This window comes from Scyliorhinus canicula, chromosome 3 (genome assembly GCF_902713615.1).
Source record: "Scyliorhinus canicula chromosome 3, sScyCan1.1, whole genome shotgun sequence".
In the NCBI taxonomy this organism is placed as follows: Eukaryota; Metazoa; Chordata; class Chondrichthyes; order Carcharhiniformes; family Scyliorhinidae; genus Scyliorhinus; species Scyliorhinus canicula.
In genome coordinates this window covers 274692811-274719640 of record NC_052148.1, presented here as the reverse complement: position 1 = coordinate 274719640, position 26830 = coordinate 274692811, and the positions used below count along the sequence as shown (strand labels likewise).

The following is a 26830-nucleotide window of genomic DNA, read 5'->3' as shown; positions in this document are numbered from 1 at the left end:
GATGTGAGTGTGTGTGTGTGTGTGTGTGTGTGTGTGTGATATGTGTGTGTGCGTGTGGTGCTGGTCCCCTCGAGCAGAGTTCGCAAATATCGTCCACCCCCTTGAAAGAACGACTCATCTTAGCCTTTGTGAGGTGCGCTCTAATCACTACCTTTAAGCAGATAAGGCTCAGTCTTGGACACGACGATGTGGCATTCACCCTCCGCAGCCCCTCGCTCCACACCTCCTCCTTCAGTATTGATCCCAACTCCTCCACCCAGTTAGCTTTCCTCATTCCACCGAGCTGAACTCTTCCCCACGATCAGCTCGTACATGCCGGGTGTCCTGACCCCGCTGACCCCGAACAGAAGAAAATCCTCTCCAAAAGGATGATAGCAGCACCTCTGGGAAATCCGAAAAAAGCTCCTAACAAAGCTCCGCACCTGGAGGAACCTGAACATTTCCGGGCCTAACTGCCCAAATTCCTCCCAAACCCTCTTTACTGGTCCCCCCCCCCCCCCCCCCCCCCCCAGGCCTCGCATGTCCCAGGTGACTAACCTTGTCGGGGGTCTCTCACCCCCCCCCCCCCCCCCTCCCCCAAACCTCGAGTCAGCCATTACCAGCGTGATGCATCATACCTTCATCACCAGCCCCTAGGCCGCAGGCCCACCTAATGGGTGAGACAAAGAAAATCCCCTGGTCACTGTTAGCTCCCTAACCTCCCCTCCCCAATCCTATACCCCCCCCCCGCCATCCACCTCAACTAACCCCCTCCCCAACAAACATTCTACACTCATCGAGCCACACCAAACAGACCCAACAAGTCGCAGCCCCACCCCCCCCCACACCCCTCCTGTTCAGTAGCCTACCTTTTAGTGCTAGCAACGTTTCCCAACCCCCCCCCCCCAACAAGGTCCTGCCCAAAAACAACCAAAACAATGACCCACAACCCCACCCCCCAAGTCCATCCTCCCTACTCCATTGTCCCAATCCCAGCATCCTTACCACACTTCTCTTTCTATCCAAAGACCATATCAGCCCCCCCCCCCACGCTCTGCCATCCCCCTTGACCCTGACCTCCAGAACAAATGCCCCCCCACCAACCTCCCAGAAAGGGAAAAGCAAAAACAGAACACACAACTATATTGTAACATAGGGACAGCACGGTGGGGCAGTGGTTAGCACTGCTGCCTCACGGCGCTGAGGTCCCAGGTTCGATCCCGGCTCTGGGTCACTGTCCGTGTGGAGTTTGCACATTCTCCCCATGTTTGCGTGGGTTTCACCCCCACAACCCAAAACAATGTGCAAGCTAGGTGGATTGGCCACGCTAAATTGCCCCTTAATTGGAAAAAGTGAATTGAGTACTCTAAATTTAAAAAAAACTATATTGTAACATTTACAGCCTCCCCAACCCAACTTTCACATAATCCCTCCAGCCCTCCTCACATCAGTCTTTTGTCCTCGATAAATGCCTCATCGTTCCCCGTCATGTCAAAATGGTCATCCTTTGAGTGGCCCATGGCTTTCAGCCCTGAACCGCCTTCGCCTTAGTGAAGGTCTCCTTCTGCTTCACTAGTTTGGTAGCAATGTCCTGGTAGATCCGTACCGTGTGCCCATCCCACTCAATGTTCTGACTCGCCTTGGCCCACTCCAGGAACCGCTCCTTCCCCAGTAACTATGAAATCAGACGGTCACCGCCCATGGCGGCTCGTTCAGCTGCGGTTTCTGCCGCTGAGCACAATGCTCCCTGCCCAATCCCGGAGCGATGACCACTTCATCCCCGTCCACCAACCGAGAGAACATTTCTGAACAGTAATCGGCCGGTCTCAAGGTCTCCACACCCTCCAGAAAGCCCACCACTCAGATTCAGGTGCCTCGACCGGTTCTCCGTCTCTTCAACTTTGGTCTTCAGGCCCTTATTCCCGTCCGACATGAGCAGCGTCGCAGCTTCCAACGAGGCAGGCGGGTCCTCATGCTACGACAGGCCTCCTCCACGCCCTCCAGTGTATCACCTTGCTCCTTCACAGCCTTGACCGTCTTGCCCAGATCCTCCTTTATCAGGCCCAGCACCTCCTCGACGATGGCTTTGAATCAGGCTTTAATCTTCTTTCCTTGTCACTCAGATTGACCATCCACCTGCCTGCCAAACATCTCCAACTCCTGCGCCATCACCCCCGCCAGCGTCTCTAACAGCTGGGTGCGGCCGCCTCCGTCAGCTTTTCTCCACCTGATTCCTTTGCTGGGCTACCAGCCGGGGAACTCTTTCCCGTGGCCTTTATCGCTGAGGCTTTTGACATTCTTCTGTCCGTTCTGTGCACCAACCTACAGGGCTAGAATCCCAAATCTCCCGAAGAAACCGGGCAAAAGGGATCCAAACACTGGGACCCTGGCAGGAGCCGCCTCTCGTGCAACCTGCTTTCCCAGGAAGCCCCCAGCAGCACAATCCTAAAACTATCAACAAAAACTTACTCTTTACTTAATGAAATAAATACATAAATTCTCCAGAACCTCGCTTCTGTCTGCCTTTGCATTTAGAAACAGGAAGAGACCGTTCAGCCCCTCGAGTCTGTACTGTTATTCAGTGAGATTGTGGCTAATCTGGGATCTAACTCTATACAGCTAACTTGTTTCCATATAAACTTTTATAGTCCACGGCAAGCAAAATAAATCTTTCCATCTCAGATTTAAATGATGAATTAGCACAGGCATAAAATATTGCTGGAACTTAAGATATTGAAAACCTTATTTTAGAATTAAAGTTTTAAATTCATTCATTATTCCTGTGGTCCAATTGGTTATCCAGGTTTCTGTCTGATCTCCCTGTCCTCCATCCTCACATTAAAATGCAATTAAAAATAACGATTCCTTTGTAATTCTCTCAATTGTAAATTTTACACTATTCATTCAATTTTACTTTTATAAGAATAATTTGGCTAGTTGGGTGGAATTCTTTATTTTCGAGATTAAGTGTGATGGCGGGAAGTGCCTGCTGCACCATACCCTTTGGTGAGAATGGCAGGATCCCACAGCAGATTCTGCATTTGGAACCTCAGTAATTACCCACAGACCAGCTTCTTTCCCAATCACCCGGCAGACCAGCCCCTGATTGGTCTGCCTGCCATCAGCTGGCAGCTTCGAAGGGCCCAGCACCATATTTAATCCCAATCCAGCGCGAGTGCTTCACTCTCTGCAGCCCACCTGCTCTCCGGAGACCCTCGGACGTGTCCTGAACACAGCAGCAAAAGCCCAGCAGCCTCCGGAAGGAGCCAGCATCACCTTTCACATGCCCAAGCCCCCAGTAATAGCAGAGGAGGGGGGGGGGGGGGATTAGCGGATATGTGTCTCTCTGCACACTGGCTTTCCTCTTTGTCCAAACTAAGACATGTACTTCAGAGGGTGAGAGCTCGACGCTGCTCTGCACTTGCTGTGTGATACAGTTTGAAGCTTTATGTGGCGTGGGAAACATCCAGCCTCCACTCCCATCACTGTCCCTCCTTGCTGGACTGTACATTGGCAGAGTGAGCACATCAACAGGACACCGATGACCACAGCTGGGCTCTGACGGGAGTCGTGAGCTCGTCAGGCCCAAGTGTGAAATCAGCGATGGTTCAGTTATTCCTTCAGAAGTCACAAAATGGCTGGGAGGACGAGAGGAGATGTCTCCTGATGATTGGATTTACTCCTCATAGAATCATAGAATTTTCAGTGCAGAGGAGGCTGTTCGCCCCATCGAGCCTGCACCGACCCTTGGAAGCAGTACCCCACCTCGGCCCACGCCCCAACCCTATCCCCATAACCCAGTAAACCCAACTAACCTTTTGGACACCAATGGCAATTTAGCATGGCCAATCCACCTAACCTGCAGATCGTTGGAGTGTGGGAGCCCCTGGAGGAAACCCACGCAGACACAGGGAGAACATGCAAATTCAGCACAGTCACCTGAGGCGGGAATTGAACCCGGGTCCCTGGCACTGTGAAGCAGCAGTGCTAAACACTGTGCCACCACAAACAATGGTGTTTAACGTGGGGCTCAAGTCAATGACTCTGAGATTAAGAGTCTCGTACTCCAACGACTGAGCTAGCCAGACAGCTGGCTAGACAGCCAGACAGCTGGCTAGACAGCCAGACAGCTGGCTAGACAGCCAGACAGCTGGCTAGACAGCCAGACAGCTGGTTAGACAGCCAGGCAGCTGGTTAGACAGCCAGACAGCTGGCTAGACAGCCAGCCAGCTGGTTAGTCTGCCAGACAGCTGGCTAGACTGCCAGACAGCTGGCTAGACTGCCAGACAGCTGGCTAGACTGCCAGACAGCTGGCTAGACAGCCAGACAGCTGGCTAGACAGCCACACAGCTGGCTAGACTGCCAGACAGCTGGCTAGACAGCCAGACAGCCAGACAGCTGGCTAGACTGCCATACAGCTGGTTAGACAGCCAGACAGCTGGCTAGACAGCCAGACAGCTGGCTAGACAGCCAGACAGCTGGTTAGACTGCCAGACAGCTGGCTAGACAGCCAGACAGCTGGTTAGACTGCCAGACAGCTGGCTAGACTGCAAGACAGCTGGTTAGACAGCCAGACAGCTGGCTAGTCTGCCAGACAGCTGGCTAGACTGCCAGACAGCTGGCTAGACTGCCAGACAGCTGGTTAGACAGCCAGACAGCTGGCTAGACAGCCAGACAGCTGGCTTGACAGCCAGACAGCTGGCTAGACAGCCAGACAGCTGGCTAGACTGCCAGACAGCTGGCTAGACAGCCAGACAGCTGGCTAGACTGCCAGACAGCCAGACAGCTGGCTAGACAGCCAGACAGCTGGCTAGACAGCCAGACAGCTGGCCAGACAGCCAGACAGCTGGCTAGACAGCCAGACAGCCAGACAGCTGGCCAGACAGCCAGACAGCTGGCTAGACAGCCAGACAGCTGGCTAGACAGCCAGACAGCTGGCCAGACTGCCAGACAGCTGGCTAGACTGCCAGACAGCTGGCTAGACTGCCAGACAGCTGGCTAGACAGCCAGACAGCTGGCTAGACTGCCAGACAGCCAGACAGCTGGCTAGACAGCCAGACAGCTGGCTAGACTGCCAGACAGCTGGCTAGACAGCCAGACAGCTGGCTAGACTGCCAGACAGCTGGCTAGACAGCCAGACAGCTGGCTAGACAGCCAGACAGCTGGCTAGACTGCCAGACAGCTGGCTAGACTGCCAGACAGCTGGCTAGACAGCCAGACAGCTGGTTAGACTGCCAGACAGCTGGCTAGACTGCCAGACAGCTGGCTAGACAGCCAGACAGCTGGCTAGACTGCCAGACAGCTGGCTAGACAGCCAGACAGCTGGCTAGACTGCCAGACAGCTGGCTAGACAGCCAGACAGCTGGCTAGACTGCCAGACAGCTGGTTAGACTGCCAGACAGCTGGTTAGACTGCCAGACAGCTGGCTAGACTGCCAGACAGCTGGTTAGACAGCCAGACAGCTGGCTAGACTGCCAGACAGCTGGCTAGACAGCCAGACAGCTGGCTAGACAGCCAGACAGCTGGCTAGACTGCCAGACAGCTGGCTAGACTGCCAGACAGCTGGCTAGACAGCCAGACAGCTGGTTAGACTGCCAGACAGCTGGCTAGACAGCCAGACAGCTGGCTAGACTGCCAGACAGCTGGCTAGACAGCCAGACAGCCAGACAGCTGGTTAGACTGCCAGACAGCCAGACAGCCAGACAGCTGGCTAGACAGCCAGACCGAGGTACTAGGATAAACTGGGAACACAGTGTGTTGTATAGTTTGAATGCGTTGCCAATGCTGAGTAGCAATGTAGCGAATGTATAATCTCGGTAAATGTTTGATTCCAACACTTTTCTCAAACAGTCTCGGCTGGACCGACATCGGGAACAATGAGCTGAAGGAACTTTGTGACGCACTAAAGGACAACAAAACACTTCAGGAACTGTGGTACCTTGATAGACATTGGCTCATTTATCTGTCTGCCTGTCTGTCTCATTGTCTTATCTGTCTGGATCTCTATGTCTGGTTGTCCATCTGTCAGTTTATCTGCCTGTCTACTTCCCTGTCCATCTAGCTTCCTGTCCATGGGGCTTCCTGTCCATCTAGCTTCCTGTCCATGGGGCTTCCTGTCCATCTAGCTTCCTGTCCATGGGGCTTCCTGTCCATGGGGCTTCCTGTCCATCTAGCTTCCTGTCCATGGGGCTTCCTGTCCATGGGGCTTCCTGTCCATCTAGCTTCCTGTCCATGGGGCTTCCTGTCCATCTAGCTTCCTGTCCATGGGGCTTCCTGTCCATCTAGCTTCCTGTCCATGGGGCTTCCTGTCCATGGGGCTTCCTGTCCATCTAGCTTCCTGTCCATGGGGCTTCCTGTCCATGGGGCTTCCTGTCCATGGGGCTTCCTGTCTGCCTGGTTGCTCTGTCTGCCTGGTTGCTCTGTCTGCCTGCTTGCTCTGTCTGCCTGCTTGCTCTGTCTGCCTGCTTGCTCTGTCTGTCTGGTTGCTCTGTCCGCCTGGTTTCTCTGTCTGCCTGGTTGCTCTGTCTGCCTGGTTGCTCTGTCTGCCTGGTTTCTCTGTCTGTCTGCTTGCTCTGTCTGTCTGGTTTCTCTGTCTGCCTGGTTGCTCTGTCTGCCTGGTTTCTCTGTCTGCCTGGTTGCTCTGTCTGCCTGGTTGCTCTGTCTGCCTGGTTTCTCTGTCTGTCTGCTTGCTCTGTCTGTCTGGTTGCTCTGTCTGTCTGCTTGCTCTGTCTGTCTGGTTGCTCTGTCCATCTGGTTTCTCTGTCTGCCTGGTTTCTCTGTCTGTCTGCTTGCTCTGTCTGTCTGGTTGCTCTGTCTGCCTGGTTGCTCTGTCTGCCTGGTTTCTCTGTCTGTCTGCTTGCTCTGTCTGTTTGTCTGGCTGCCTGGTTGCTCTGTCTGCCTGGTTGCTCTGTCTGTCTGCTTGCTCTGTCTGTCTGGTTGCTCTGTCTGCCTGGTTGCTCTGTCTGCCTGGTTTCTCTGTCTGTCTGCTTGCTCTGTCTGTTTGTCTGGCTGCCTGGTTGCTCTGTCTGCCTGGTTGCTCTGTCCGCCTGGTTTCTCTGTCCGTCTGCTTGCTCTGTCTGCCTGGTTTCTCTGTCTGTCTGCTTGCTCTGTCTGTCTGCTTGCTCTGTCTGTCTGCTTGCTCTGTCTGTCTGCTTGCTCTGTCTGTCTGCTTGCTCTGTCTGCCTGGTTGCTCTGTCTGCCTGGTTTCTCTGTCTGTCTGCTTGCTCTGTCTGTTTGTCTGTCTGCCTGGTTGCTCTGTCTGCCTGGTTGCTCTGTCTGCCTGGTTGCTCTGTCCGCCTGGTTTCTCTGTCCGTCTGCTTGCTCTGTCTGCCTGGTTTCTCTGTCTGTCTGCTTGCTCTGTCTGCCTGGTTGCTCTGTCCGCCTGGTTTCTCTGTCTGCCTGGTTGCTCTGTCTGTCTGCTTGCTCTGTCTGTCTGGTTGCTCTGTCTGTCTGCTTGCTCTGTCTGTCTGCTTGCTCTGTCTGTCTGGTTGCTCTGTCTGCCTGGTTGCTCTGTCTGTCTGCTTGCTCTGTCTGTCTGCTTGCTCTGTCTGTCTGCTTGCTCTGTCTGTCTGGTTGCTCTGTCTGCCTGGTTGCTCTGTCTGTCTGCTTGCTCTGTCTGTCTGCTTGCTCTGTCTGTCTGCTTGCTCTGTCTGTCTGGTTGCTCTGTCTGCCTGCTTGCTCTGTCTGTCTGCTTGCTCTGTCTGTCTGCTTGCTCTGTCTGCCTGCTTGCTCTGTCTGTTTGTCTGGCTGCGTGTTACGATCTCAGACCAGACCCCAGTAGCTCAGACACTGGACTGAAACCCGAATATTTTAGTTTATATTTTAGAGTGATTGCACGAAGAAATAGGGCTTTGGTATTTCGAAAACAAATCTTTATTAAAAACAAAATATTAAAGTTTTAACTTCACACCCAAAAAAGAACAGCTTACAGTTACCCCTTAATCACAATTCCCCATTAAACAACAAGAAAAGAAACATGCAGCTCTCAATCTATCTTACTGTGGGGGAATTGTGGACTCAGATCAGAATTAAACTCCTCTCTCCAACGTTTCTCCATAAAACTGCCTCTCTAAAGCTTTCACAATATTTCTCCACATTCCTTGGCTCCATCCAGCAATGGCCTTGGGCGAGATTCTCCGCAAATGCGGAGAATGGTAAAGGCTGCCGTGGGACAGGCCGTGACCCAAGGCAGCCTTCACGCCCACTTCCGGGGCCGATTCTCCCCACCGGGCGGGGCTAGGAGCGCGGCCCCGTGCACCACGGCGGCGCGGCCTTGACGACGGTCGTTAAGGCCGCACGCCAAGTGTCACGCCGGCTGATGGGACCGATGACGTCAGCCGCGCATGCGCAGGTTGGACAACGCCAACCCGCGCATGCGCAGTTGCCGTCTTTTCCCTCTGCCGCCCCGCAAGACGTGGCGGCTTGATTTTGCGGAACGGCGGAGGGGAAAGAGTGCGTCCGTAATGGACGCACGGCCCGCGATCGGTGGGCACCGATCGCGGGCCTATGCCCCCCTTGGCACGGCCGTGGTGCTCCCGTGCCAATCGGGCCCCCAGATTCCCCAAACGGGCATCTGGCGCCCGTTACACGACGGCAGCGAGCAGGTCTGTTTGCTGCCGTGTTGAAACGGGCGTGAAGGCCCGGCTGCTCGGCCCATCAGCCTCGGAGAATCGTCGCTCGCCATAAAAAACGGCGAGCGGCGATTCGTGGCGTGGGCCGGGTACGATACACTCTATACGCTATATCATTTTACATTTTTAAACAGGCCAACATCAACATGAATATAGTCCATTTTAATCTTCTCACATGTTACAGGTGTGATAACGCATCAGTAATCACACTTTCTGTTTGACAGACTCTCGCATAAGTTCTGTCTGAATAATCCTGGCATCATTAAGCAGAAAGTTGGTCTGTCCGTCTGTCTGTCTGTGTCTGTCTGGCTGCGTCCGTCTGTCTGGCTGCGTCCGTCTGTCTGGCTGTGTCTATCTGTCTGGCTGTGTCTATCTGTCTGGCTGTGTCTGTCTGTCTGGCTGTGTCCGTCTGCCTGGTTGTGTCTATCTGTCTGGCCAGTTTACAAATGGCAGACTCACGTTTCCTTTTTCAGGATTGAAGGCAGTAATGCGGATTATGATGGAATATCTGGATTTACTGCAATTCCTTCTACAAATACAACATTAAAAAAAGTTGTGTAAGTAGTGGGAATATTACTGTGCTGATGTAAAATATCATTGCTATCAACTTTGTGAATGTTTATAAATGTTTAAGTGTTAAATATTCTTTATTTATATACAATATATACAACTGCCAGGAAGCATTGAACAGGCTGGACTCTTTAACAAGAGAGGGTTTAGGGGGGTGACCTGATAGAGATCTTTAAAATTCGGAAGGAGTTAGGATAAATGCGGAGAAGATGTTTCCGCTTGTGAGGGATACGGGAACTCGGGAGCCATAAGTATCAGAGAGTTACCAGAAAATCAATTTTTAAAATATGTTTTTATTAAAGTTTTTCAATTTTACAAAATCTTACAAAGCATACAATTTTCTATAAACCCCCCAAAACATCCAGCAAGAAGAAATATGAATGAAAACCCAATCCTAACCCCTCCCCCCCCCCCCAAACATCCCCACATACCCCAGCAACTGATGGTGATTAGTTCCTTGAAGTAAGTAATAAAAGTACCTCCGGTAGAACTGACTACAAAAGCTTCTTTTAATAGATATGTGAAGTGAAAAAGACTGATGAAGACAAATGTAGGTCCCTTAGATTTAGAATCAGATGAATTCATAATGGGCAACAAAGAGATGGCAGACCAATTGAACAAACTCTTTGGATCTGTCTTCACTCAGGGGGACAGAAATGGCCTTCTGGAAATACTCGGGGACAGAGGGTCGAGCATGAAGGAGGAACTGAAGGAAATCCTTATTAGTCAGGAAATTGTATTGGGGAAATTGATGGGATTAAAACCCGATAAGTCCCCAGGGCCTGAAGCTCTGCATCCCAGAGTACTTACGGAAGTGGCCCTCGAAATAGTGGACACATTGGTGATCATTTTCCAGCATTCTATAGACTCTGGAAGAGTCCCAATGGATTGGAGGGTAGCTAATGTAACCCCACTTCTTAAAAAAAGGAGGGAGAAAATGGAGAATTATAGATGGGTTAGCCCATCGGTGGTGGGGAAATGCTGGAGTCAATTATTAAGGATGAAATAACTGAGCATTTGGAAAGTGGGGACAGGATTGGTCCTAGTCAGGATGGATTCACATGCTTGACAAATCTTCTGGAATTTTTTGAGGACGTGACCAGTGGAGTGGACAAGGGTGAACCAGGGTGAACAAGGGTGAACCAGTGGATTTTGTGCATCTGGACTTTCAAAAGGCTTTTAACAAGGTCCCACACAAGAGATTAGTGAGGAAAGTTAAAGCTCCTGGCTTTGGGGGTAATGTATCGATGTGGATAGAGAACTGATTGGCAGACAGGAAGCAGAGAGTGGGAATAAACGGGTCCTTTTCAGAGTGGCAGGCAGTGACTGGTGGGGTACCGCAGGGTTCAGTGCTGGGATCCCAGCTCTTCACAGTATACATTAATGATTTGGACGAAGGAATTGCAATATCTCCAAATTTGCAGACGACACTAAGCTGGGTGGCAGTGTGCGCTGTGAGGAGGATGCAGAGGCGGCAGGTTGGCTGAGTGGGCAAATACTTGGCAAATGCAATATCATGTGGGTAAATGTGAGATTATCCACTTTGGTGGCAAAAACAGGAAGGCAGATTATCTGAATGGTGGCAGTTTAGGAAAAGGGGAAGTGCAACGAGACCTGGGTGTCACGGTGGAACAGTCGCTGAAGGTTGGCATTCGGGAACAGCAGGCGGTGAGCGTTGGCATGCAGGTACAGCAGGCGGTGAGGGTTGGCATGCGGGTACAGCAGGCAGTGAGGGTTGCCATGCGGGTACAGCAGGCGGTGAGGGTTGGCAGGTACAGCAGGCGGTGAGGAAAGCTAATGGCATGCTGGCCCTCATAGCGAGAGGATTTGAGTATCGGAGTAGGGACGTCTTGCTGCAGTTATACAGGGCCTGGGTGAAGCCATACCTTGAGTATTGTGGCAGGTTTGGTCTCCCAGTTTGAGGAAGGTTCCTGCTATTGAGGGTGTCCAGCGAAGGTTCCCAGGCTAATTCCCTGGATGGCAGGACTGACAGATGAAGACAGACTGGATGGACTGGGCTTGTACTCACTGGAGTTTAGAAGAATGAGAGGGGATCTCATAGAAACATATAAAATCCTGTTGGGACTGGACAGGCTGGATGCGGGAAGAATGCTCCCGATGTTGGGGACGTCCAGAACTAGGGGTCGCAGCCTAAGAATAAGGGGTCAGCCATTCAGGACTGAGATGGGGAAGAACTGCTTCTCTCAGAGAGTTGTGAACTTGTGGAATTCTCTACCACAGAAAGCTGTTGGGGCCGGATTGTTGGATATGTTCAAGAGGGAGCTGGACGTGGCCCTTACGGCGAAAGGGATTGAGGGGTATGGAGAGAGAGCGGGAGTGGGATACTGAATTTGCATGATCAGCCGCGATATTGAATGGTGATGCAGGCTCGAAGGGCCAAATGGCCTCCTCCTGCTCCTATTTTCTATGTTTCTAACCCCTCGACCAATCCCCTCACCGTGTACTTAACCTCCTCTAGATATAAAAACTCCATTAGATACCCTAACCATGCCGAGACACTTGGTGGGGTTGGAGACCTCCACTCCAAGAGGACCCGCCTCCAGGCCTTCAACGAGGTGACATTCATCTCCACCCCTGTCTGCAGCCCCCGCAAGTCTGACACCCCAAATATGGCCACTAAAGGGCAGAGTTCGATATTGAGAATGGTGGTAAAGAAGGAGACCCAAAAATGCACGAGCTTGGGACAGGACCAGAACGTGTGCGTGTGGTTGTCCCGGCCCCCAGAACATCACTCACACCGATCGTCCATCTCCGGGAAAACACTGCTCTTCCTCTCCGTGGTTAGATGTGCCATAGGCACCACATTCGGCTAGATCAAGCCCACCCTCGCACACGAGGATGTGGAGCTCACCCTGCGAAGGGTCTCTGTCCACACCTCGTCATCTACTATAGGCTCCAGCTCCCCCCCCCCCCCCCACTGAGTTAGCGAATGGCCCCTCCTACAGCCTGTACTTCACCAATAATCCCTCCAAGCTGGCGAATCGCCCCTCCTCCAAAAACAAGTCTGCTATTCTCTCTAACCCCTTCCTTCCCCACACCCCAAGCATGGCATCCAGTCTCGCCGGCTCAAACAGCCCAAAACACTGTCTTAACTGCCTCCAGATCCTCAAGGTGGACACGACCACTGGACTCGCAGCGTAAACGGGAGTGAAGCCATGACCAACGCTCCCACCCAGACCCCTGACATGACCTCGCCTCTACCTGTACCCAAGCAGCCTCTGGGTCACAACACCGCCCCAGCACCTTTTCCGTGTTGGCTGCCCAATAGTAAAAAAGCAAATTAGGCAGCACAAGGCCCCCGGACTGTCTATCCCTCTGTAAAACTATCCTACGATTTCTCAGAGTCTTGCCCACCCAAATAAAGGATGGCTATCAACCTGTTTACCCTGACGGATTTAGGGAGGAAGGAAGGAAGAAATTGAAAACAGAACAGAAACCGTGTCAGAATATTCACTTTAATAGATGGGACCCTGCCCGCCAAGGACCAAGGCAGGTTATCCGACTTTTGCAGAACCGACATGACCTTACTCACCATGCTGCTCTTGTTCAATTTATGGAGCTGTACCCGAACACGGGCCACTCAGACACCCAGATACCTGAACTGTGATCTGTGAAGACGGAAGGAAAGACCCCAACCCCCAGGTTTGGTTCTCCTACCTGTGGGGCCATCAGAAAATACTCAATTTTCCCAAATTCAACTTGTATCTCGAAAAAGAGCCAAAGATTTTCAGAAGCTCCATAATTTTATTTTACATTTACATGTCGATTGGTTTAACCAGGTCGGTCAAGGCAACCTTGAGGAGGAGTTTATAGAATGTATCCGCGATAGTTTCCTAGAACAGTATGTAATGGAACCTACGAGGGAACAAGCGGTCCTAGATCTTGTCCTGTGTAATGAGACAGGATTGATTCATGATCTCATAGTTAGGGATCCTCTCGGAAGGAGCGATCACAATATGGTGGAATTTAAAATACAGATGGAGGGTGAGAAAGTAAAATCAAATACTAGTGTTTTGTGTTTAAACAAAGGAGATTACAATGGGATGAGAGAAGAACTAGCTAAAGTAGACTGGGAGCAAAGACTTTATGGTGGAACAGTTGAGGAACAGTGGAGAACCTTCCAAGCGATTTTTCACAGTGCTCAGCAAAGGTTTATACCAACAAAAAGGAAGGACGGTAGAAAGAGGGAAAATCGACCGTGGATATCTAAGGAAATAAGGGAGAGTATCAAATTGAAGGAAAAAGCATATAAAGTGGCAAAGATTAATGGGAGACTAGAGGACTGGGAAATCTTTAGGGGGTAACAGAAAGCTACCAAAAAAGCTATAAAGAAGAGTAAGATAGATTGAGAGTAAACGTGCTCAGAATATAAAAACAGACAGCAAAAGTTTCTACAAATATATAGAACAAAAAAAGAGTGGCTAAGGTAAATATTGGTTCTTTAGAGGATGAGAAGGGAGTTTTAATAATGGGAGATGAGGAAATGGCTGAGGAACTGAACAGGTTTTTTGGGTCGGTCTTCACAGTGGAAGACACAAATAATATGACAGTGACTGATAGAAATGAGGCTATGACAGGTGAGGACCTTGAGAGGATTGTTATCACTAAGGAGGTAGTGATGGGCAAGCTAATGGGGCTAAAGGTAGACAAGTCTCCTGGCCCTGATGGAATGCATCCCAGAGTGCTAAAAGAGATGGCTAGTGAAATTGCAAATGCACTAGTGATAATTTACCAAAATTCACTAGACTCTGGGGTGGTCCCAGCGGGTTTGAAATTAGCAAACGTGACACCACTGTTTAAAAAAGGGAGGTAAGAAAGGGGGTAATTATAGGCCAGTTAGCTTAACTTCGGTAGTAGGGAAGATGCTGGAATCTATCATCAAGGAAGAAATAGCGAGGCACCTGGATAGAAAGTGTCCCATTGGGCAGACGCAGCATGGATTCATAAAAGGCAGGTCATGCCTAACTAATTTAGTGGAATTTTTTGAGGACATTTCCAGTGCAGTAGATAACCAATGGATGTGGTATATCTGGATTTCCAGAAAGCCTTTGACAAGGTGCCACACAAAAGGTTGCTGCATAAGATAAAGATGCATGGCATTAAGGGTAAAGTAGTAGCATGGATAGAGGATTGGTTAATTAATAGAAAGCAAAGAATGGGGATTAATGGGTGTTTCTCTGGTTGGCAATCAGTAGCTAGTGGTGTCCCTCAGGGATCAGTGTTGGGCCCACAATTGTTCACAATTTACATAGATGATTTGGAGTTGGGGACCAAGGGCAATGTGTCCAAGTTTGCAGATGACACTAAGATGAGTGGTAAAACGAAAAGTGCAGAGAATACTGGAAGTCTGCAGAGGGATTTGGATAGGTTGTGAATGGGCTAGGGTCTGGCAGATGGAATACAATGTTGACAAATGTGAGGTTATCCATTTTGGTAGGAATAACAGCAAATGGGATTATTATTTAAATGATAAAATATTGTGCAGAGAGACCTGGGTGTGCTAGTGCATGAGTCGCAAAATGTTGGTTTACAGGTTCAACAGGTGATTAAGAAGGCAAATTGAATTTTGTCCTTCATTACTAGAAGGATGGAGTTTAAGACTAGAGAGGTTATGCTGCAATTGTATAAAGTGTTAGTGAGGCCACACCTGGAGTATTGTGTTCAGTTTTGGTCTCCTTACTTGAGAAAGGATGTACTGGCACTGGAGGGTGTGCAGAGGAGATTCACTAGGTTAATCCCAGAGCTGAAGGGGTTGGATTATGAGGAGAGGTTGAGTAGACTGGGACTGTACTCATTGGAATTTAGAAGGATGAGGTGGGATCTTATAGAAACATATAAAATTATGAAGGGAATAGATAGGATAGATGCGGGCAGGTTGTTTCCACTGGCGGGTGAAAGCAGAACTAGGGGGAATAGCCTCAAAATAAGGGGAAGTAGATTTAGGACTGAGTTTAGGAGGAACTTCTTCACCCAAAGGGTTGTGAATCTATGGAATTCCTTGCCCAGTGAAGCAGTTGAGGCTCCTTCATTAAATGTTTTTAAGATAAAGGTGGATAGTTTTTTGAAGAATAAACGGATTAAGGGTTATGGTGTTCAGGCCGGAAGTGGAGCTGAGTCCACAAAAGATCAGCCATGATCTCATTGACTGGCAGAGCGGGCTCGAGGGGCCAGATGGCCGACTCCTGCTCCTAGTTCTTATGTTCTTATGTATCATTGCCAGAATATTGTCAGGGCTCATAGCCTTTGCAGTATCCAGTGCCTTAGCCATTTGAAGGTCGGGCAGTGGATGTGGAGTATAAGGCATTTGATAAGGTTCCCTATGGCAGGCTCATTCAGAAAGTTAGGGGGCATGGGATATAGGGGGCTGTCTGGATACAGAATTGGCTGGCCAAAAGAATACAGCGAGTGGTAGTGGATGGAAAGTATTCCGCCTGGAGGTCAGTGACCAGTGGTGTCCCGCAGGGATCTGTTCTGGGACATCTGCTCTTTGTGGTTTTTATAAATGACTTGGATGAGGAAGTGGAAGGGTGGGTTAGTAAGTTTGCCAATGACACGAAGGTTGGGGGAGTTGTGGATAGTGTTGAGGGTTGTTGCAGGTTACAGCAGGACATTGACAGGATGCAGAGCTGGGCTGAGAAGTGGTAGATAGAGTTCAACCTTGATAAATGTGAAGTGATTCATTTTGGAAGGTCAAATTTGAATGCTGAATACAGGGTTACAGACAGGATTCTTGGAAGTGTGGAGGAACAGGGGGATCTTGGTGTCCACGTACATAGATCCCTCAAAGTTGCCACCCAGGTTGATAGGGTTGTTAAGAAGGTGTATGGTGTGTTGGCTTTCATTAACAGGGGGATTGAGTTTAAGAGCTGCGAGGTTTTGCTGCAGCTTTATAAAACTCTAGTCAGACCACACTTAGAATATTGTGTCCAGTTCTGGTTGCCTCATTATAGGAAGGATGTGGATGCTTTGGAGAGGGTACAGAGGAGATTTACCAAGATGCTGCCTGGACTGGAGGGCATGTCTTATGAAGAAAGGTTGAGGGAGCTGGGGCTTTTCTCACTGGAGCGAAGAAGGCAGAGAGGAGACTTGATAGAGGTGTACAAGGTGATGAGAGGCATGGATAGAGTGGATAGCCAGAGACTTTTCCCCAGGGTGGAAATGGCTGTCACGCGGAGACATAATCTTAAGGTGATTGGAGGAAGGTATAGGGAGATGTCAGAGGCAGGGTCTTTACACAGAGAGTGGTGGGTGTGTGGAATGCGCTGCCAGCAGAGGTGGTGGAGTCAGAGTCATTAGGGACATTTAAGCGACTTTTAGGCAGGTACATGGATGGCAGTAAATTGAAGGGGTGTAGGTTAGGTTGATCTTAGATTAGGATAAATGATTGGCACAACATCGTGGGCTGAAGGGCCTGTACTGTGCTGTACTGTTCTATGTTCTATGTTACTTGATATCAGATGGAGTGAATCGTATTGGCTGAAGACTGACATCTGTGATGCTGGGGACCTCCGGAGGAGACCGAGATGGATCATCCACTCGGCATTTCTGGCTGAAGATTGTTGTGAATGCCTCAGTCTTGTCTTTTGCTCAGATATACAGGGGTCCCTCATCATTGAGGATGGGGATATTTGTAGAGCCACCTCCAGTGAGTTTCATAGAATTTACAGTGCACGAGGAGGCCATTTGGCCCATCGAGTCTGCACCGGCTCTTGGAAAGAGCACCCTACCCAAGGTCAACACCTCCACCCTATCCCCTTAACCCAGTAACCCCACCCAACACTAAGGGCAATTTTGGACACTAAGGGCAATTTATCATGGCCAATCCACCTAACCTGCACATCTTTGTGACTGTGGGAGGAAACCGGAGCACCCGGAGGAAACCCACGCACACACGGGGAGGATGTGCAGACTCCGCACAGACAGTGACCCAAGCCGGAATCGAACCTGGGACCCTGGAGCTGTGAAGCGATTGTGCTATCCACAATGCTACCGTGCAGCCCCAATTGTTTAATTGTCTGCCACAATTGTCTGCACGGTAGCACTGTGGCTTCACAGCGCCAGGGTCCCAAGTTCGATTCTCCGTTGGGTCACTGTCTGTACGGAGTCTGCACGTTCCCCCCGTGTCTGCATGGGTTTCCTCCGGGTGCTCCGGTTTCCTTTTTCTGATTGGAGGCAGTTTCGTGTGCAGTTTTGGTGTCCATATCTGAGGAAGGATGTTGTTGCTATGGAGGGAGTGCAGCGAAGGTTTACCAGGCTGATTCCTGGGATGGTGAAGTCCATTATATAAGATTTAATAGCAGAGCAGTTGGAAAACAGTGACATGATCAGACAGGGTTAACCTGGATTTACTAAAGGAAAATCAAGTTTGACACATCTACTGGAATTCTTCGAGCATGTAACTAGTAGAGTTGATAAGGGGAAGCCAGTCGATGTGGTATATTTGAACTTTCAGAAGGCTTTTGACAAAGTCCCGCATAAAAGATTATGGTGTAAAATTAAAGAGCATGGGATTGGGGGCAGTGCATTGAGATGGATAGAAAACTGGTTGGCAGACAGGAAACAAAGAGTAGGAATAAATGGGTCTTTTTCAAATTGGCAGTGGGGTGACACAGGGATCGGTGCTGGGACCCCAGCTATTCACAATAGATATTAATGATTTAGACAATGGCACGATCTGACAAAGTCTCATTCTGGCGGGATTAGTGGTGACATTCCCGGCACTTGTAGTGCCGGGAGCGATCCCGCTACCCAACGCCATGGTGTTATTTTTTGGGGGTCTCAGCAGGGAATGCCCCCCACCCCCCTCCTCCCCCGCCGTGGTTGCACTCAGCAACATTTCTTGCTTAAGGAGCTCCGCTGACCAGTGCAGGAAGAGATCGGGTCGCCATTTAAAAATGGTGCCCCGATCTCTCGAACCCCAACGTGACCCCTGGCACCCCCCCCCCCCCGCCCCCCCCCCCCCCCCCCCCCCCCCCACAAACAACCAAACTCACCTGTTGAAGAGTCCTCAAGGCACCCGCACCCCAACACATACAGGCAGGGCACCCCCAGGTCCGATCCCTGATGGTGGCAAAATGCCATCTCGGCACCTTGGCAGTGCCCCTGCCAGCCTGGCAGTGTCACCTGGGAACCCTGTCAGTTACGTGGCGCTTGGGTGGCATCAGAGTGCCACCCTGCCCGAGGCCAACCACCCGGCGGCCTCCGATCACCTGGGAGACCCCCACTCCCTACCAGTGCCATTCTGCCTGGGCACCATTTGTGGTGACCAATGCTAAATGGTGCACAGCTGGGGTCTCCTCGACGATGCCAGTAGATTCCAGGGGCTGGTTAGATCCAGCGTGGACATAGTTAAGGGAGCTGCAAGTCTGGATTCCACCCATTGTGGGAATCTCGGAAGAAGCCTCTCGCGGGACCTACCAGCTTCATCCCATCCCAAGTCCGGCAGGATGTGGCCAGTAAGCTCAACAGCTCCATATTTACAGATGGCACAAGTTGATTCAGTGGGAATTGGACAAGTTGGGTGAGTGAGAATATCAATGGTAGATGCAGTATAATTTGAATAAATGTGAGGTTATTCACTTTGGAAGCAACAACAGGAAGGCAGATTACTACCTGAATGGTTGTAAATTGGGAGAGGGGAGTGTGCACCTGGGTGCCCTTGTGCACCAGTCGCTGAAGGTAAGCATGCAGGTACAGCAGGCGGTAAAGAAGGCTAATGGTATGTTGGCCTTCATTGCGAGAGGATTCGAGTACAGGAGCAGGGATGTGTTGCTGTAATTGTACAGGGCCTTGGTGAGGCCACACCTGGAGTATTGTGGGCAGTTTTGGTCTCCTTCTCTGAGGAAGGATGTTTCAGTTATAGAGGGAGTTCAGTGGAGGTTTACCAGGCTGGTTCCTGGGATGGCGGGACTGACGTATAAAGTGCGATGAAGTCGTTTGGGATTATATTCATTCAACAGGAACTTTCAACAGGGAATTGCACAAAGTTTTGAAGGGAAAGAATGTTCAGAGTTTTGGGGGAAGAGCTCTGGGACTGATTGAATAAATTGAACAAAGAGCCAGCATAGATAAGGGGCTGAATGGCCTTCTATATGATTTGCTATTGTATGAGGGAATTCTGTCAGTTGGTGTCCACGTGGAGGAAATGTTTGTTGTGCTGTAGAACGAGCTCTGACCTTTCCCCCTGACCTTTCCCCCTGACCTTTCCCCCTGACCTTTCCCCCTGACCTTTCCCCCTGACCTTCCCCCTGACCTTTCCCCCTGACCTTTCCCCCTGACCTTTTCCCCTGACCTTTTCCCCTGACCTTTCCCCCTGACCTTTCCCGCTGAGTCAATATTGTGACGATTATTTTGCAGGTTAGTTGGACACTGCCTTCGAGAGGAGGATTTGGTGAGACTGTCCCAGAGCCTGAAACCTTCCAATTTGGGATTTCTCATCACTGGCTTCAGTGATGACCGTGACCAGTGGGAGGGTTGGTGCGACTGGATTCTTCAGCGATGCCAAGTATGCGACAGCGAGAAGCTTGTCTATTTTCTCATTAAAATCTTCAATGAGTTTCTCCAAAACAAGACCTTCCTGTGGATGTTACAATGGTGTAAGGAGCTTCAGGAGATTCTACAAGACAGGATTAGGAAATGCAAAACAGAGGCAACCAGAAATAAACTGGAAAAACTCAAAGACACCATCAGCCGACACTGCTGAGATAAACCGTCGGCGTCTTCCAAGTTTAAAGAAATGGTCTTGGATAATTCAACTGATTCGCCCAACCAAAGAGCGGGACAGCGCGGTGACACAGTGGTTAGCACTGCTGCCTCACGGCACCGAGGACCCTGGTTCGATCCCTGTCCCGGGTCACTGTCCGTGTGGAGTTTGCACATTCTCCCCGTGTCTGCGTGGGTTTCACCCCCACAACCCAAAGATGTGCAGGGTGGGTGGATTGGCCACGCTAAATTGTCACTGAATTGGAAAAAAAGAGTTGGGTACTCTAAATTTATTTTGGAAAAAGCTCTACCAAAGAGCTAGCATAGGGCTGATGGGCTGAATGGCTTCCTTCTGCATGATTCAATGGATTAAATAGCACTTGATGATCACAAAACCCTTCACACTATTCAATTATTTTTGATGTGTAGTTTATGCCGTTATTTAAGACACGTGTTGGATGTTTATTTAGATTTGGGGGATCCGGCATTACCTGGAAATTCACGTGTGCTCCTGTACATAGGAACAGACTAAACGTCTGGTTGTTGGGTTTGGAGATGTATGTCTGTAATGGGTGTCTCTGCAAATAAAAGTTTGTGTGTAAAGATTGGCTCCAGTTCTCTCCTTCAGAGCCTGTCTTTGGGTGAAGGGGGGAGGAGGGGGAAGTGGGAATGACGACAAGTACTCCCTCCCCTCCCCTCGGCACTCCCTCCCCTCGGCACTCCCTCCCCTCCCCTCGGCACTCCCTCCCCTCGGCACTCCCTCCCCTCCCCTCGGCACTCCCTCCCCTCGGCACTCCCTCCCCTCCCCTCAGCACTCCCTCCCCTCCCCTCCGCACTCCCTCCCCTCCGCACTCCCTCCCCTCCCCTCGGCACTCCCTCCCCTCAGCACTCCCTCCCCTCCCCTCGGCCCTCCCTCCCCTCCCCTCGGCACTCCCTCCCCTCGGCACTCCCTCCCCTCCCCTCGGCACTCCCTCCCCTCGGCACTCCCTCCCCTCGGCACTCCCTCCCCTCCCCTCGGCACTCCCTCTCCTCCCCTCAGCACTCACTCCCCTCCCCTCGGAACTCCCTCCCCTCGGCACTCCCTCCCCTCCCCTCCGCACTCCCTCCCCTCCGCACTCCCTCCCCTCCCCTCCGCTCTCCCTCCCCTCCCCTCGGCCCTCCCTCCCCTCCCCTCCCTCCCGTCCCCTCCCCTCGGCCCTCCCCTCCCCTCGGCACTCCCTCCCCTCGGCCCTCCCTCCCCTCCCCTCGGCCCTCCCTCCCCTCCCCTCCCTCCCCTCCCCTCCCCTCGGCCCTCCCTCCCCTCCCCTCCCCTCGGCTCTCCCTCCCCTCCCCTCCCCTCGGCGCTCCCTCCCCTCCCATCGGCGCTCCCTCCCCTCGGCACTCCCTCCCATCTCCTCGGCTCTCCCTCCCCTCCCCTTGGCACTCCCTCCCCTCCCCTCGGCACTCCCTCCCCTCCCCTCGGCACTCCCTCCCCTCCCCTCGGCACTCCCTCCCCTCGGCACTCCCTCCCCTCCCCTCAGCCCTCCCTCCCCTCTCCTCAGCACTCCCTCCCCTCCCCTCAGCACTCCCTCCCCTCCCCTCGGCACTCCCTCCCCTCCCCGCCGCACTCCCTCCCCTCCCATCGTAAAGACCTTTCGGATGACTCGAGATTGTGAAAGACTCGGCAGAAAGGTCATTTCTGTCTCTCTGATTTAATACAATTTTCTGCTGTGTAAATAAGTCTCTACAGCAGGTCTCCCAGCTTGGAAATTAATCCCCTTTGATTGAACAATGTTCCCCGCTCTCTGCAGCTTGCAATAACTCAAACTTACAACTTTGGGGCAGCACGGTAGCACAAGTGGTTAGCACTGTGGCTTCACAGCTCCAGGGTCCCAGGTTCAAATCCCGGCTGGTTCACTGTCTGTGCGGAGTCTACACGTCCTCCCCGTGTCTGCGTGGGTTTCCTCCGGGTGCTCCGGTTTCCTCCCACAGTCCAAAGACATGCAGGTTAGGTGGATTGACCATAATAAATCGCCCTTAGTGACCAAAAAAGGTTAGGAGGGGTTATTGGGTTATGGGGATAGGGTGGACGTGAGGGCTTAAGTGGGTCGGTGCAGACTTGATGGGCCGAATGGCCCCATTCTGCACTGCACGTTCTATGTAATAGATTTTACACCATCAAACTATGAGGTTAAAGGTCATCATGAACTCAATTATAAAGAAACACTTGAATTTCGACAGTGCTTTCCATAACTTCATAAATTCTTTAAAATTATAGAATAAATTTTAAAAAGAGATGTCACTGTTGTAATGTATGAAATGTCGCCACCATTTTGTGAACAGCAAGATCCCCAAAACTGCAAAATAACCAGATTAAGGCATTTAAAGATACTGGGCGCGATTCTCCGACCCCCACGCCGGGTGGGAGAATCGCGGGACGATTCCCACCACGCCTCCCTGGCACCCGCACGCGATTTTCCCACCCCCCCCCCCCCAAAACGGCGAGCCGCGTTTCACGACAGGCCGCTCGGAGAATCGCCGCTCACCGTTTTTAACAGGCGAGCGCCGATTCTCCGGCCCAGATGGGCCGAGCGGCCTGCCCAATACGGCGGGTTATCGCCGGCGCCAACCACACCTGGTCGCTGCCGGTGTGAACAGCGCGCGAACGCTGCGTGTAGGGCCTGTGGGGGGGGGCGGAGGGAGGGTGGAGCACCAGGGGGGCGCTCAGTAGGGGTCTGGCCCGTGATCGGTGCCCACCGATCGGTGGGCCGGCGTCTCTAAGACACTCTTTTCCTCCGCCGCCCCGCAAGATCAATCCTCCATGTCTTACGCCTGCGGGGCGGACGGCCAACCTGGGCAGGCGCGGGTGACGTCATTTAAGCGCCGCCGGCCGCGTCATTTGGGCGGCGCCGCCTTGACGCAGTGCCACTCCTAGCCCTGTGGGCGGGGGGGGGGGGGGGGGGGGGGGGGGGCGGAGAATAGGGGGCGAGGAGCGGCCTCCGACGTCGGAGTGAAACACTCCATTTTCACTTCGGCGTCGGCCACTGTTTCAGAGTTAAATATTAACTCCAGGATAATGAGGAGAATAGTGAAGCACTCCCTCAGTACTGACCCACTGACAGTGAGGGACTCCCTCAGTACTGACCCTCTGACAGTGCAGCACACCCTCAGTACTGACCCTCTGACAGTGCAGCACACCCTCAGTACTGACCCTCTGACAGTGCAGCACTCCCTCAGTACTGACCCTCTGACAGTGCAGCACTCCCTCAGTACTGACCCTCTGACAGTGCAGCACTCCCTCAGTACTGACCCTCTGACAGTGCAGCACTCCCTCAGTACTGACCCTCTGACAGTGCAGCACTCCCTCAGTACTGACCCACAGACAGTGCAGCGCTCCCTCAGTACTGACCCTCTGACAGTGCAGCACTCCCTCAGTACTGACCCTCTGACAGTGCGGCGCTCCCTCAGTACTGACCCTCTGACAGTGAAGCACTCCCTCAGTACTGACCCTCTGACAGTGCGGCACTCCCTCAGTACTGACCCTCTGACAGTGCGGCACTCCCTCAGTACTGACCCACTGACAGTGCAGCACTCCCTCAGTACTGACCCTCTGACAGTGCGGCACTCCCTCAGTACTGACCCTCTGACAGTGCAGCACTCCCTCAGTACTGACCCTCTGACAGTGCGGCACTCCCTCAGTACTGACCCTCTGACAGTGCGGCACTCCCTCAGTACTGACCCTCTGACAGTGCGGCACTCCCTCAGTACTGACCCTCTGACAGTGCAGCACTCCCTCAGTACTGACCCACTGACAGTGCAGCACTCCCTCAGTACTGACCCTCTGACAGTGCAGCACTCCCTCAGTACTGACCCTCTGACAGTGCGGCACTCCCTCAGTACTGACCCTCTGACAGTGCGGCACTCCCTCAGTACTGACCCTCTGACAGTGCAGCACTCCCTCAGTACTGACCCTCTGACAGTGCGGCACTTCCTCAGTACTGACCCTCTGACAGTGCAGCACTCCCTCAGTACTGACCCTCTGACAGTGCAGCACTCCCTCAGTACTGACCCTCTGACAGTGCGGCACTCCCTCAGTACTGACCCTCTGACAGTGCGGCACTCCCTCAGTACTGACCCTCTGACAGTGCAGCACTCCCTCAGTACTGACCCTCTGACAGTGCAGCACTCCCTCAGTACTGACCCTCTGACAGTGCAGCACTCCCTCAGTACTGACCCTCTGACAGTGCAGCACTCCCTCAGTACTGACCCACTGACAGTGCAGCACTCCCTCAGTACTGACCCTCTGACAGTGCAGCACTCCCTCAGTACTGACCCTCTGACAGTGCAGCACTCCCTCAGTACTGACCCTCTGACAGTGCGGCCCTCGCTCAGTACTGACCCTCTGACTTTGCAGAGCTCCGTCAGTACTGACCCACTGACAGTGCGGCACTCCCTCAGTACTGACCCTCTGACAGTGCAGCACTCCCTCAGTACTGACCCTCTGACAGTGCAGCACTCCCTCAGTACTGACCCTCTGATAGTGCGGCACTCCCTCAGTACTGACTCTCTGACAGTGCGGCACTCCCTCAGTACTGACCCTCTGACAGTGCGGCACTCCCTCAGTACTGACCCTCTGACAGTGCGGCGCTCCCTCAGTATAGACCCTCTGACAGTGCGGCACTCCCTCAGTACTGACCCTCTGACAGTGAGGCACTCCCTCAGTACTGACCCTCTGACAGTGCAGCACTCCCTCAGTACTGACCCTCTGACAGTGCGGCACTCCCTCAGTACTGACCCTCTGACAGTGCGGCACTCCCTCAGTACTGACCCTCTGACAGTGCAGCACTCCCTCAGTACTGACCCTCTGACAGTGCGGCACTCCCTCAGTATAGACCCTCTGACAGTGCAGCACTCCCTCAGTATAGACCCTCTGACAGTGCAGCATTCCCTCAGTACTGACCCTCTGACAGTGCGGCACTCCCTCAGTACTGACCCTCTGACAGTGCGGCACTCCCTCAGTACTGACCCTCTGACAGTGCAGCACTCCCTCAGTACTGACCCTCTGACAGTGCGGCACTTCCTCAGTACTGACCCTCTGACAGTGCAGCACTCCCTCAGTACTGACCCTCTGACAGTGCAGCACTCCCTCAGTACTGACCCTCTGACAGTGCGGCACTCCCTCAGTACTGACCCTCTGACAGTGCAGCACTCCCTCAGTACTGACCCTCTGACAGTGCAGCACTCCCTCAGTACTGACCCTCTGACAGTGCAGCACTCCCTCAGTACTGACCCTCTGACAGTGCAGCACTCCCTCAGTACTGACCCTCTGACAGTGCAGCACTCCCTCAGTACTGACCCACTGACAGTGCAGCACTCCCTCAGTACTGACCCTCTGACAGTGCAGCACTCCCTCAGTACTGACCCTCTGACAGTGCAGCACTCCCTCAGTACTGACCTTCTGACAGTGCGGCCCTCGCTCAGTACTGACCCTCTGACTTTGCAGAGCTCCGTCAGTACTGACCCACTGACAGTGCGGCACTCCCTCAGTACTGACCCTCTGACAGTGCAGCACTCCCTCAGTACTGACCCTCTGACAGTGCAGCACTCCCTCAGTACTGACCCTCTGATAGTGCGGCACTCCCTCAGTACTGACTCTCTGACAGTGCGGCACTCCCTCAGTACTGACCCTCTGACAGTGCGGCACTCCCTCAGTACTGACCCTCTGACAGTGCAGCACTCCCTCAGTACTGACCCTCTGACAGTGCGGCGCTCCCTCAATATAGACCCTCTGACAGTGCGGCACTCCCTCAGTACTGACCCTCTGACAGTGAGGCACTCCCTCAGTACTGACCCTCTGACAGTGCAGCACTCCCTCAGTACTGACCCTCTGACAGTGCGGCACTCCCTCAGTACTGACCCTCTGACAGTGCGGCACTCCCTCAGTACTGACCCTCTGACAGTGCAGCACTCCCTCAGTACTGACCCTCTGACAGTGCGGCACTCCCTCAGTATAGACCCTCTGACAGTGCAGCACTCCCTCAGTATAGACCCTCTGACAGTGCAGCATTCCCTCAGTACTGACCCTCTGACAGTGAAGCACTCCCTCAGTACTGACCCTCTGACAGTGCAGCACTCCCTCAGTACTGACCCTCTGACAGTGCAGCACTCCCTCAGTACTGACCCTCTGACAGTGCAGCACTCCCTCAGTACTGACCCTCTGACAGTGCAGCACTCCCTCAGTACTGACCCTCTGACAGTGCGGCGCTCCCTCAGTACTGACCCTCTGACAGTGAAGCACTCCCTCAGTACTGACCCTCTGACAGTGCGGCACTCCCTCAGTACTGACCCTCTGACAGTGCGGCACTCCCTCAGTACTGACCCACTGACAGTGCAGCACTCCCTCAGTACTGACCCTCTGACAGTGCGGCACTCCCTCAGTACTGACCCTCTGACAGTGCAGCACTCCCTCAGTACTGACCCTCTGACAGTGCGGCACTCCCTCAGTACTGACCCTCTGACAGTGCAGCACTCCCTCAGTACTGACCCTCTGACAGTGCGGCACTCCCTCAGTACTGACCCTCTGACAGTGCAGCACTCCCTCAGTACTGACCCTCTGACAGTGCAGCACTCCCTCAGTACTGACCCTCTGACAGTGCGGCACTCCCTCAGTACTGACCCTCTGACAGTGCAGCACTCCCTCAGTACTGACCCTCTGACAGTGCAGCACTCCCTCAGTACTGACCCTCTGACAGTGCGGCACTCCCTCAGTACTGACCCTCTGACAGTGCGGCACTCCCTCAGTACTGACTCTCTGACAGTGCGGCACTCCCTCAGTACTGACCCTCTGACAGTGCGGCACTCCCTCAGTACTGACCCTCTGACAGTGCGGCGCTCCCTCAGTATAGACCCTCTGACAGTGCGGCACTCCCTCAGTACTGACCCTCTGACAG

At 52.6% G+C, this 26830-nt stretch overlaps 1 protein-coding gene across 3 annotated transcripts in view; it reads left to right on the top strand.

The window, feature by feature from the left end:
* Positions 1 to 20504, top strand: part of LOC119963567 (NACHT, LRR and PYD domains-containing protein 12-like) — a 65724-nt gene extending 45220 nt beyond the window's left edge. For all 3 annotated transcript variants that reach the window (XM_038792887.1, XM_038792888.1, XM_038792886.1), the window contains 3 exons: positions 5830 to 5913; positions 9083 to 9166; positions 19557 to 20504. In XM_038792887.1, the coding sequence (XP_038648815.1) occupies positions 5830 to 5913; positions 9083 to 9166; positions 19557 to 19902 (514 nt within the window). In that variant the 3' untranslated portion in view covers positions 19903 to 20504. The remainder of the gene's footprint in view (positions 1 to 5829; positions 5914 to 9082; positions 9167 to 19556) is intronic.
* The last annotated feature ends 6326 nt before the right edge of the window (positions 20505 to 26830 follow it).